The sequence below is a fragment of the Asparagus officinalis genome, chromosome 7 (assembly GCF_001876935.1).
Source record: "Asparagus officinalis chromosome 7, Aspof.V1, whole genome shotgun sequence".
Classification (NCBI taxonomy): domain Eukaryota; kingdom Viridiplantae; phylum Streptophyta; class Magnoliopsida; order Asparagales; family Asparagaceae; genus Asparagus; species Asparagus officinalis.
In genome coordinates, this window is record NC_033800.1 from 126,567,477 (window position 1) to 126,580,834 (window position 13,358).

The following is a 13,358-nucleotide window of genomic DNA, read 5'->3' on the forward strand; positions in this document are numbered from 1 at the left end:
CAGCACGAAGGACTGGACGGGTGTCGAGTCAACCTGAGCATTCATAAATGCGACTCACCTCGGCTGTCTGAGTTAAGAGCTGGATCCGCCGGCACTCGGCAAGTTGGCTAGACCCACTCGAGTACTGTACACCTACTTCACCGCCTCTCCTAACCGGAAAGGAGAAAGCACCGTGCTCAAAGCACGCCGGGCGGTCACGCACAGTACGAGAAAGCACCGTGCTCAAAGCACGCCGGGCGGTCACGCACAGTACGAGTGATCGGACAGACACCTCATCAGTCTGCGAACTCATAAATGCGGTTCATTAATGCTGGTCAAGTCCACTCGGATAGCAGACGGCCGTTACCTCATATACAAGGGTGGGCCTTCCCATTTTAGGTGACAGGATATAAAGCACAATCCCTCGAATGACCATTCATGGTACCGAGGAGCAGCTAGACGTCTCTGAAGAAGATATGGTCACATCCCATAATTCAAGGATGAGTCAAGCTGTCCCTCTTTCGTTTAAAAGCCCCTTCCAGCGCACTGGAGGAGAGGTCGCAAAACTTGGAGAAAAAGAGTTGAGACCAAGCTGTTAGCAGATCCTTGCATTACAGCACCACTGCCTAGTTCCGAGCTCCGATCGCCGGCGAACTAAGCAGACCCGAACTCTATTGGCCCGAGCTTCTACTGCGTACTGAAGCTCCCCAGCAACCTCATTCGAACGGTCCAAGGGAAGCAGACTCGACACGAGCATCGAGCGAAGCATCCTGTAGCCACCTAAAGTCCCCACAAAAAACAAAGAGGGCTTTCCCTCTGCTTCTGTTGTAAACATTTGATTTGTTAGTTTGTAATAAGCCTTCTTATTAATACAAACGAGCACTCCCTGTTTTCGGGAAATCAAATTTTCACCCTACAGAGGCTCCCGTTGATGATCAGAACAATATCACAAAAGCTTCTGATGGTGGCTTAAATCACGAGAATACGAACACAAATCTCTCTTTACGCGATCGCCAAAAATATTCTCAAAGTCCAAAAAAAGTCCCCCTTTCCATAGCCGTTCCTGGCTATTTATAGAGTTTGCAGTGCGTAACTAACGTGCTTGAATTATGGGTAGAAGGCGTAATTGCCTCCTTCAATTCAGCGCACTTTAGTTAATGGGCCGAAACATGCTCCTGAAGCTTAGTGCATGTGGATGACTAGGTCTTTAAATAGTTACAGCTGGATCTCCTGCGGACAACGAGTCTCGCTACATGGCGAGGTTCATCATATTGAACTAGCCTCAATATGCAGCGATGTTCGTCTTCCAAGGTCGACTTTGTAGTATTGTGGACTGTCTTCACTGACATCGTCTGACGAGCTTCATATTCACCAACGAACTTCGTCTTAGATAGCTAAGTCTAACTGCGTAGTGAGCCTCATCTTCACTAATAAGCTTTAAGTCTGATGATAAGCTTCAAACCTCGTATCCAACGACCAAATCCGAATCTCATTTCCAATGACCAGCTTCGAACCTCATATCCAATGACGAACTCCGAACTCCAAACTCCGAACCTCCTTTCCAATGACCAGCTTCGAACCTTGTATCTAACGACGAACTCCGAACCTCGTTTCCAACGATGAACTTCGAACTTTGTCCCTAATAGGTATCCTCGCTGGGCGACGAGGTTCGTCCCTATGACGACCTTCATCATGTTTTGAAGTTCGACATTTTTTTTAATGCCTACAAAGGAGTTACAAATTTTTTTTTCCAGAACTATGAGTTACAAAACTTCAATAAGTGGGTACAAAACTAGGCTAAAGAGTTACAAAACTTGAATAAGGAGTTATAAAACTTTTTTTCCAGAACTATGAGTTACAAAACTTCAATAAGTGGGTACAAAACTGGGCTAAAAAGTTACACAATTTGAATAAGGAGTTACAAATTTTTTTCGTATATTAATTAAAATTTAACAAAGGTAGTGATAGTTTATGAATTTAACAACAGTTGTAAACACAAAAGATCACCTCTCTAGCCAAATATGTAAGTTGTAATTCTGGGTTTAACTGGGGTTTATCCCAGAAAGCATTTTATCTCAAGTAATTGAAAGAAAATCTTGATTCTTGATCTGGTTGGTTGAGGATTTATGGACTTAGAAGATAAAGGTCTAGTATCACATTAATTTGATGCCATATAGCTGCAATTTAGGGCATCTTTGCAAAACTAAGTGAAATATGCAATCTCATAAAACATGTTTCCACATATCCACATAATATCATCCACATATTCGTATACACAACAACAACCAAGGAAAAAAATAAAATAATATTTTAAAAAATTACAGATAAGCATGAACATTATAAATAAAATAATATTTTACAAATATGGTGAATCGCATGCATACAAGAGAGCTGCACAAAACTTTGCTCTATACTTTACACAATCTCCTTGTGAGATTGTTATCGATCGCTTTTCGACAATGCTGTTAATGAATTCAATCATAAACATCCCGCAATCTAAGGTTCTGTATTTAGCAAAAAATAAATAAAATAATTACGAAGCTGGAGGAATCTTGCATTTAGAAGCGGAAGACTTTGATTTTGAAGAAATCGAGGATGTTGACCTTTCAATTTGTTCGAAACCATGACTTGGGGGGCTACGGCTACGGCGAAGAGGGAACTTGAGGAAGAGAGAGGGGGGAGGGTGAAGAGGTCGAGGCGGGCAGCAACTACTCGACGCGGGCGAAGGCTGAACTCAATTTACGGGAGATAGAAAGTGGGAATTCGCGGTCGATGCGGGGAGCGGCGGAGCGTTGAATCAAGAAATCTCAGGCGAGGCGGGGATTGCAGCGGCGAGGTGGGAACTCTGGGCAGGAGGGCTACGAGGCGAGGACGCTGAATGAACTGGTCGAGGGATCGTGGATGGCAGCGCTGCGTCAAGCTCGACGTGATGGGGATTTCGAGGTGAAGAGTTGCGGCGAGCGATCGGAGAGGCGGGCCGAGCGTCGACGGCGACTCGGCGGCAGCGAGGTCCGACGGCGATCGCGGGCGGAGGAGAGGAGGGGGAGAGATCTGTTTGAGGGATCGTGGATAGCGGCGTGAAGGGGGAACTCGAGGTGAAGGGATCTGGGCGAGGAGGGTGGCGAGCTCCGAAACGAGCTCGGCGGAGGAGAGGAGGAGGCGAAGGGGGTGGGAGGGGCTGGCCAAATATGGTATGAATAGAAAATAGGTAGGCGATTTTTGGTATTAAGTTTTGAATGAATGACTGAGATGTATTGAGAGTTATTGAACGGACAGCTCAGATCGTGCATTCTTATAATGCACCCTAAGGAGCCACCATACGTTATATATTATATATATATATATATATATATATATAATATATATATATATATATATATATATATATATATATAATATATATATAGAGAGAGAGAGAGAGAGAGAGGTTGCCTGGAGAAGAGCTGGTCAGCTCACGGCCCCGTGAGCTGACAACTCTATGACATGTGAGCCCCCTACTAGATGTGACTGAGTAGGGGGCTCACATGTCATAGAGCTGTCAGCTCACGGGGCCGTGAGCTGGCCAGCTCTTCTCCATTTTTCTGATATATATATATATATATATATATAATATATATATATATATATATATATATATATATATATATATTATATATATATATATATATATAAAATTATTTAGTATTTAATAGATAAAATATTAATTATACTTAATATTATCTATTTGCTATATTTCTTATCTATTTAATTAAATGTTAAATTTACAAATATTAAATATAAATTGAGATAAATATTAAGTACTTATTTAATATTTAATAGATGGGGCGGCCTAGTAAGTCACTGACAAAGCCAAGTCGATCCAATATGAGGGGTCTGGGCTCAATTCCCATCTGCTTCAAAGGCGCCATAAAATTTTTTAATAGGTTGTTATATATATTAAATATGATCAATAATTAATATATTTAATATTAATATATTAGACAATTAAATTATACTATTAAATATTAAAGCTATAAATGATTAATATGAAAGAATATTTAATTTTAAATTTATTTAATACATTTAAAGAATCTTATTAAAAATATTTAAAATTAAATATATTTACTGTGAAATATATTAAATAACTAAAAATAAATATGTATGTCTTTAGGACAAACGTATTTTATCTTATACAATGAGAATAGTATAAATTTTAGTTAACGTTATTCTGAAATATCAACCAGTAATTAAACCAAGATATATTGCTATATACATGAACACATTTCTAATCTCCTATTGTATGTGCTTGCCAACGTATTCAAACAGAATATGAATAAACAGACTCAGATCGAATTATATTGATGTTTAGGAACTATAAAATACTATGCGTGAAAAATGAAACTAAAAATATCCAGCCGAAGACAAAATATTCGGGCAAGTATTTCTGAGGTCCTGTGGGCCTGAATGGGTCAATCTAGATAACATTCTTCAGAAATACCGCTATTTATGTAGAGCTCCAACGTCAAATGCAGGCCTGAATACTCTTCAAAAATATATTTCTTCAGAATACCGCAGTTTTTACCTTGTTTTTTCATGTGCGCCCCCCTCGTATTGCGTGTACGCCTCAGTGTGTCCCTCAAATCATTATAATAGCTGATTTACCCTCAAAAGTATTATCTACCTTATATTTTACCCTTTTAATCCAACTGTTGTTCACATTTCAACAGTCTTGGGCTTAAAATTACTTCTATGACCCTATTTTAATTGTTTTACTAGATAAAATACATAAGCCAAATCACCTTAATTTTGACAATCATCGGCGAAAAAACTCTATCATTGACACGGTTACGTTGAACTACTGAACTGTTACTTAACCTGTTACCGGAGTTTCTTCTCTCAGGACCCGATGTACTGTAGCATATGAGAGAGGGGGTGTGGTTTGGGATGTGGTTGGGGGTGTGCCCCTATCATTTCCCTTTACCATACGTTTAAGATTATAAGCTTGAAGAGTATTTATAACATAGCATAGTACTCAGGCAAAATTTTCAAAATTCACGAAGCGTCTTGAAAATAAATTAAAGAGCAGACGTGTGAAATATTGCATACATCTCTGAAATTCTCGTCATAGGAGCACCAGGGACACCCTTATACAAGAGAACATATTCAGAATGATTAGTTCTGAATAACACATCTAGTAGAGACAAAGCACGGGTAAAGGAGCCCGACACATGCTAATCAGAACATGTGGCTAAATTTTAAGAAAATACCTGTGACTTTTATAAAGAATATGCAAAACATTTGAAGTAGGTTTATAACAACAACATACGCACATTGTAAGCGGGTTCATACCAGTATACGCTCATATGTACTGTTACAGCAATGCGCAGTCATTGTAAAACTCAGGGCCTAGCTTGTGAGATGATACATTCATTGACTTACCCAGATAAAGAAGGATTAAGCACGTGCCCTGTGAACAACACAACTCCCGTCCTGTCTTCTCGTATTACAAAAGCAAACGGATGATCAGCTTCGAAATCGAAAGGACCCAAAGGCAAGGACCTCGAACACCCTTCCTTCATCACAGCAGCGGAAGCACCAGCTGCTTCAGTTCCTTGCTCGTTAACTTCGATAAAAGATTTGTGAAAGATTGCAGAAACATAAAGAGGTAAATCCACCATTTCTGTCAAATCCCCTTCCATTGTGAAAGGCAGACCCAAACCCAGACTTTTTAAAGCTGCAGATGCTTCGAACCCATATGAGATTTTGAATTTCGGCAACTTGAACTTTCCTACAATGGCCTTTTGTCGTGGGAAATGGCGATCTAAAAATCTGGGGTCAGCACTCATCTTGTCCAATAAGTTCCATAATCCATCTTTTGCATTTGGTAGGAAAATACACATAGAGAACTGCCTCATGTCATTGCCTCGCTTGTAGGGGAGCCTGAGGACCGAGAAATCATCATAGGAGAATACATATTGCTTCTTTTTAGTAGTCATGAACTGCGCTTGTACAGAACTTCCATCAAGTAGGAAGAAGTCTGAGTCTTCAGTTTCTGAGGAGTAGAACTTTATTTCCCAGGCTCCTTTGAAGTATAATGCATTACCTAAAACAAGCTTGGTGTTGTTGTCAACAGATCTGGCAGGTAGCAGTTCTTTTATAAGACCAGCAGTCTTATTTTCAACCCATGAATTTACATCATTTACCACTGCAGCAGCCTATACAAGCAACAAATCCAAGCAATACAGTTATTATTATCAGCACAATTTGTTTCCACACAATCACAATCGAGTTGAGATACAAGCATGGATAAATATGCAGTAACACCATGATGAAAAATGAAAATCAATCAATATAAGGTCAATCATTTCAGTTATTTATCGAATTATTGATTGACAACCAGTTGCTTCCGTTTGGTCTACTGTTCACTGTGCTATCTAGGAATAACATAGTAGTACCAAGTAATGGATAGCCAAACATGAACTACTAAAAAACGACGCATGTTTCTTCCTCCTTTTAATTTTGTTGGGTGAGAACTGAGAAGTAGGAGTTGCATTTGTAGGTCAGGTAACTTCTACACTTAAATTTAAAGGTTAACTGCAGATAGACCGCCTGAGTATAGCTGTTTTGAACTTACTACCCCCTTATTTCCAACCCTTTACTTCCAATTTTGCAGACAGACCCCTAGTGCAGTTTTGATTCTTTTACCCTCAGAGAAAGAGAATTGTTTTCTTGACAAATAGACCTCACAGGATAAAAGAGTAAAAATATTTTACTCAAGGGGTCTATCTGAAAAATAAAACTAGAGGGGTAATAAGATCAAAACAACGATACTACAGGGAATATATCCGGAGACCCTACATCTAATGTTAGTTTCTACAATACTTGATTACTACTAGCACTGCGTTGAGGTAGATTAATCAAATTATGCACGATTTAGCTGCCGATGGATATCACTGAGGGCTGGATAACTTAAACTCACGTTCCCGATTTCTTCCTCTAAAGCATATGTTCACCTTCAGTTGCACCCTAAACGCCCTATTATTTAAGGGCCCAGTGTCCAATCAGTAAAGGGTCATCATAAATCAGAATAAGATTGATTTTCATACCATCACTGGGGAACAATGATTGCTTTTCATCATACCTCCTCACGTTATTTTGCCTCTTTCAGTTCTCTTTCCTGTCACATTTTTTTCCTCCCCAGATTTTTCATCAGGGATGCATTGTTTAAAGATGTGATAACTTGGATCGAGATCAACTTTACAGGTCAGTTCACATGATCTATGAATTGCTATGCAACGAATAATCCACCCCAACTATAAACTGATAAAACGTATCAAGGGATTGTTCCATTCGCACTCACATTATCCAGTTCTAGTGAGCTCTCTATTTGGTTGTGTATCAAAGACGCTAAATCCATTGTGATAAAAAGCTTCAAAATGAAGTTTCTAACTTTAACTTCTTACATTAAACAAGAACATTATCCAGTTCTAGTGAACTCTCCAATTGGTTGTGTATCTAAGACGCTAAATCCATTGTGGTAAAAAGCTACAAAATGAAGTTTCTAACTTTAACTTTATATGGTATCTTCATAAGGTTCAAACAACCTTGGAAGAGTTAGAACAGAAAAAATACAAGATCCTAAAAGTTTATGTTTCAAGAAAAAGACTTTCTAAATGTGTTATGTAGGGGTAAAACTTCTTTGATACCTATATCTGATATGTTCAATACTTAGAGACTGGAATGGTTGATGAATACTTGTTTGATACACCTTTAATGTATCACATCAAATGTACAATGTAATATATCGTATATGCATCCAAAACTATGAAGTTGAAGGCTAATGCACTTACTTATGGATGCATTTCCAATTTTTTGGGGGAAATTGCCGATAGCCCGTTGGATGTGAAAACTTATGCATCCACCTCCCAAAGAAAAGAAGACAAGTTTAAAACCTCCCAAACTCAACCAAATCATCATTTGGCCCCCTACAACACCTTTACAACTCATATGCCTTTTTACTTTCCAATTCTACCCTTTTTGTCCCCTTCCTCTCTTTCTTCTCCATTTGTATTCTTCTTCTCCTTCTCTTCTCAAGTCCAAAATAATATACTCTCCTCTTTCTTCTTGCTTCCAATTTTCTATATTTAGTTTCTCTCTGCAGAACATTAACACCTAATCTTTTTATGTAGTTTTTTTTATTATCGTAATAATTATTTAGAAATTTAGTAGTGAGTGTTTAAAAAGAGTGATCCTGCTCTTCTTTTTTAAATAATTGACAGATCAAAAAAGGAATAATGTAACAGTTGAGCTCGAACTAAGAGATTGAGAGATAATGGTGAGATTCAATTTTCTTTCTTTCTTTTTGTTGAAATTTTGAAAGGTAGTAATATTGGATCTAAGAACATGATATCGTCAGGGGAGTCATTCTCGTTCATTATCGTGGTGGAGTAGGCGGCAGAGGCAATGGATGATTTCGGCAAATCGAATTTATCAATGTCAAATGCTAAGATCTCGAGCACTGCTGGAGGAGATGAGTCTTGCTCTATTAGAATACTAGGATTTTATTTTGTGATAGTGAATAGGAATCAAGAGGATGAGGAGGCTGAGGGTTTTATAATCGGTTTTATAATCAAGTAGTAGTATTTGGCATAGGGAGGAAACAAGCAATCTAAATCATTACTGAAAATGTATGTGATATAGGGAAGAAGAAGCTAAAAATGATAAGTGAATTTGAAGAAAGAAAAGCAGCAACATAGAAGAAAAGGGAAGCTAAGTAGGAAGCACAACATATAAATGGGGGTTTTGCCTTAGCATCTACGAAATGTTATTAGTTATCTAGTAGTGATCTGATAATACTTTCAATTTTTGCATATACTTGATTTGATAGGTCTTCATAACTGTCTTTTAGACAAAAAATTGACAATTTTTTTTATTTTTCATTTTACAACAAAAGTGTGAAGTTATCTAAGCCAAACAACTAAAAAACATGGAGTTGTACCAGAATTTGGAATTAGGATATTTGTAACTTGTGCGTCTTACATGCAATATTCTCACGGTTTATTTATTGCATTTTCTTCTTATCTGTTACATCTAGATTTTAAATTGACACAATAAAACAAATAAATATGACATATATTAGCAAAAATTTAGGAGTAATAAACAAAATTTAACATTTAATGGGTTAATATCACAAATAAGAAGTAGATGTAACGTTTAACTTAATGTCACAAATAACAAAGGCAACAACACTATATGTAAAAATGTCACACGTATTATATACATATCACAGAAACAAAATAAATGTCACAAGTAATCGTCAAATGTCACATGGAACATCAAAGTTCACAATTAAAGAATTCATGTCGCATGTAAATAACAAATGTCACATGTAAAATACATATGTAATAAATAATTAAGAAACATTGAGAAAATTTTGTCAGACTCAATCACGATCAGTTGCAATAGAGGCTGAAGTGGCATGATGAGAAAATGGAGAAATTTGGGTTTTTACTACTTATCAATATTTTCTCTCTAAAACAAAGGGTGCTCAATTAGACTAGAGTTACTTTTTGTCAATTTTTTGTTAAAATTTTGATACATATCAAAAAGGTAGTCGAAGGATAAGTGAGCGTTAGACGGAAAATATTGTTTGCTACAAAGCTACATATTTTTCTCAGGGTGTATGGATTTTCTTATTAATTATTTACTTCTGATGGGTTGAGAAATATTTTGATTGATGTTTTCTTATAAATTCAGTAGTTTTAACGATGAATAGAGGGTTTAGTGGGAGCCAAAAGTGTGAACCCTTTAACCATATATTGAAATCAGACACAACCAGATTATAACATAATTATGTAACAAGAAATACGAGAAAACACAATCATATACAAGTTCTCATGATTACTACATTTAGCAATTGTCTTAATTTGGATCTCAAGGTGGTGCTTTGAAAAATGCGAATAGCCTCTCTTTGTTATGGGCTGAGAGAAGGCGAAGAAGAAGAGGAGAAATCAGACATTGAAACCGCTCCAAGAAAGAAGAGAGTTAAAAAAGAAAAGTGGGCTAAAAGTATACAAGTAGTTATTTCTGAATTTCATGTGGCATATCTTCCTTACCTATGGTGTTTATTTATTATATGTGATATATTAAAATTAATTGTGACACTTAGTAATTAAATGTGATAAATTTGTATTTTGTGAGATAATTATTTGTTATTTATGATATATTACAATTGCATGTGACTCTTAAATATTAATTGTCTCAAAGCTTTATTTCTTGATGCTTACTAATTATCTGTGATATATCGTCATTCCCTAACTCTTAATCATTAACTGTGATAAAGCTTTACCGTCTGTGGTACTTAGTCATTAAATATTTCATTCTTAATAAATTGTAATATATGACCACCTTTCATGTCATTTGTTCATATTACGCTAAAATCAGATGGTTTATGATGTTGAAACACTGATATAAATAGACATGAGATTCTATAACTATAATTCTATGCAAATTCTGTAACTTTCATTGATATACAAGGTGATGGATCTTAAAGCTTGTCAAAAGAAATCCAAAATTTTAAGGGTAGAAATAGCTGATCAATTTATATGCGAAGGTCGATAAATGAAGATGAACAAAAGAAAGCTAGATGAGAACAACATTGAATACATGTTGTATTTTAGGGGTAATGGTGTACTAATATAGAGTATCGATTGCTCTCGTACTAGTTAGAGTTGGAATAGAAGTCATAAGTCCGAGTAGATTACACCTTATCTATTAATTTGAAATTTGTCCATTTGCTTAGTATATAATATATTCCTATTTGGATTAGGATAAATTTAAAATAGGAGTGTACCGACAATTGAATAGAAATGTTAGCATCATATGTATTTATTTTGGGATAATTATTGGAGTCTAAATTTTCTTCAAAAATATTATTGAAAGTTAAAATAATATTTAATATCTTTTTGAGAATATGGGAGACCTATAATGATAATGGCTATATAATACGGTATTTTTAATCTATCTGAGGTGTGTATCTTCAGTTCAACTAGGCTTGTTGTGAAACTGACTTTAATAAAGGCATCATTGATTTTTTATGAAGCCACACACATCAAATGTGAGGCCGACTTTAATAAAGACAATATTGATTTTTGATGAAGACATACACATCAGAAAATCCAACCATTTTGTCATTGAAGAACTTATGAGTGAAGTTAAGAGGAAAAGTTAAAGACAAGGGAAGAGGGAAATGATTATGAATGAGAATTCCCAAATTAATGGTAATAATATGGAGGGAATCAATTTTACTTCCCACCAAACAAATCTCCCACTCTCATTAATGCAATATCTTACTCTTCTAACTTTTTTTTCTTTCCTTCTATAGTGTCAAATCCGATTGATTGTAAAAAATGAATGACAAAAAAGTGGTTGGCCAAACATGGGTAAATTGGGAATTTCTTTTAAATGTAGTATGACGAGCATATGCTTTTGTGGTGTAAGGGGGTTTTACTATGAAAAGTTTGGTCCAAGTATTAAAGTGATATTGACTTTTACCCAAGGCGGGGAATGCTTAGCCTTTTGCACTCAGCTTCTTAAATGCAAACTTCCCTTTTTTCTACTTTCTTAATAAAGAGTCCACTGTTATGACTTTTCTTTTAATTTATATAAGACATTAATGCGTATCAGCTTCCTTAGATGGAAAATTATCTCCTATCACAGCAGAACCCCAACCTTGCATACTTGCTTCCAGAAGGTTCCACCCTGTTGATCTTCAAGTCCTATGATATATGTACGCTAAACTGGTGTAGATCATGATCCAAATTTGCTCCTGGATCTAATGTGGAGTGCTCTATTTGAAAATTGTTGCCTTCTTATCCATTTCATGCAAGTGCAAATCTCATAATATGAACATTAATTTTGTATACATACATGATAAGTAACAAGGATAAAAACATTGGTAAAGTAATAAACAAATATGAAGGTCTTTTGCTGCTGAGGGCCAATACCCAACACCCTTTGATGTAATTGAAAAATGTTTTTACATCATTATGACTTACTTTAAAGATCCATACCATCAATAAAGAACAGTTATGCACAAATATGATTTTATAGTCATCATAGCCAACAAATGTCCGCTTCTAACTTTATTTATGATTTGTGTATCTACAGACACAACCAAGGTTTGAAAGTCGATATTGACCATGGTGCCTCTTTGCATTTATTAGCACAAGTATAGACGATATGGCGGCCGCGCCTGGAAAGAGTATGAGCTTATTCTTTCATTGATTTCGTTTTTATCTTCCCAGTATAAAATATCATGTTAATATTTGGTGCTACGAATCTCAAAATTTCCCCCAAATTAGCTGTTACTAGTAATTGTCAGGTGTATCGACCACTTTACTATGGATCGGATTAGCATGCTTAGAATCATTAAACTAATTTGCACCAAAGCTCTTCCTCTTAAAAATAATCGGTGGAGAATAAATTGTCATCGTCGTTAAACCCTAATGTTCACTTAAAAGGGGGTTTAAACAAAGAACAAAATCATCACCTTGGTTTTGAAATCCACAGCTCGGGCCTCAGCCTTGAAACTCGAAGCAACAATCTCCTTGAACCCACGCTTCAAAGAAACCGACGAATCGACCCAAACTCCATTAACCACGCTGATCTTGGGCCCACCACTGGCCGATCCATCAGCGAGAACAACGTCAACGATCTGAGACGAGAGAGCGTTGAGATCGCCGGAGGATTTCGATCGAAGAATCGAGAGGATCTGGTCGAGGGTGGGGCCCTTTGATCCGGCGGCGATTAGGGCGAGGATCGCGTGGAGGGAGGCGGGAGAGAGGACGAAGTTTCCGCCGGCGGCGACGGTGGACCCCACGTGCTTCGAGAGGTGGAGGGCGAACTCGTTTTGGTTGGAGATCGATTCTCTCAGTCTCAGGTCCATTTTTGTGTTTTTTATTTCTATTTTTATTTTTATGGAGAATAAGAAAAGGCGATTTCAAGAATGATAATATTTTTAATGTGGTTTATAGGGAAAACCCCTTTATAATAAGTATAAAATCCCCTAACTTCAAATTTAATTGCAAAAATCGGGAAAGTAGATTGATTTTTAAAAACAATCTCTTATATACTTGGTATTAACAATTCACATAAGAAATATCACTGATTGGCATTGCTATGTATATGAGAAATAAAATTTTAAAAATCGACCAACTTTTAGGAAACTAGCCGCCTTTTCAGATTAACTGTGAACTTGATCGATGTTTATAATAAAATATATAAATGATTCTTTTAAAAAAAACTGATCTTTGAATGTGGTTAAAGATTTAATATAATAGTTTAATTTCATTAGGTATTGTTTTTGAAAAAGGGAAAATTACTTTGAACTTTATTTTTTG

At 36.4% G+C, this 13,358-nt stretch overlaps 1 protein-coding gene across 1 annotated transcript; it reads right to left on the minus strand.

Annotated features, from left to right (window-relative positions):
• Positions 5,212 to 12,933, minus strand: LOC109849973 (serpin-ZXA-like). Its single transcript, XM_020419869.1, has 2 exons — positions 12,509 to 12,933; positions 5,212 to 6,173 (listed from the first exon to the last, which is right to left on the minus strand). Exons 1-2 carry the CDS (start codon positions 12,902 to 12,904, stop codon positions 5,394 to 5,396), a joined length of 1,176 nt encoding a protein of 391 aa, XP_020275458.1. The 5' UTR covers positions 12,905 to 12,933; the 3' UTR covers positions 5,212 to 5,393.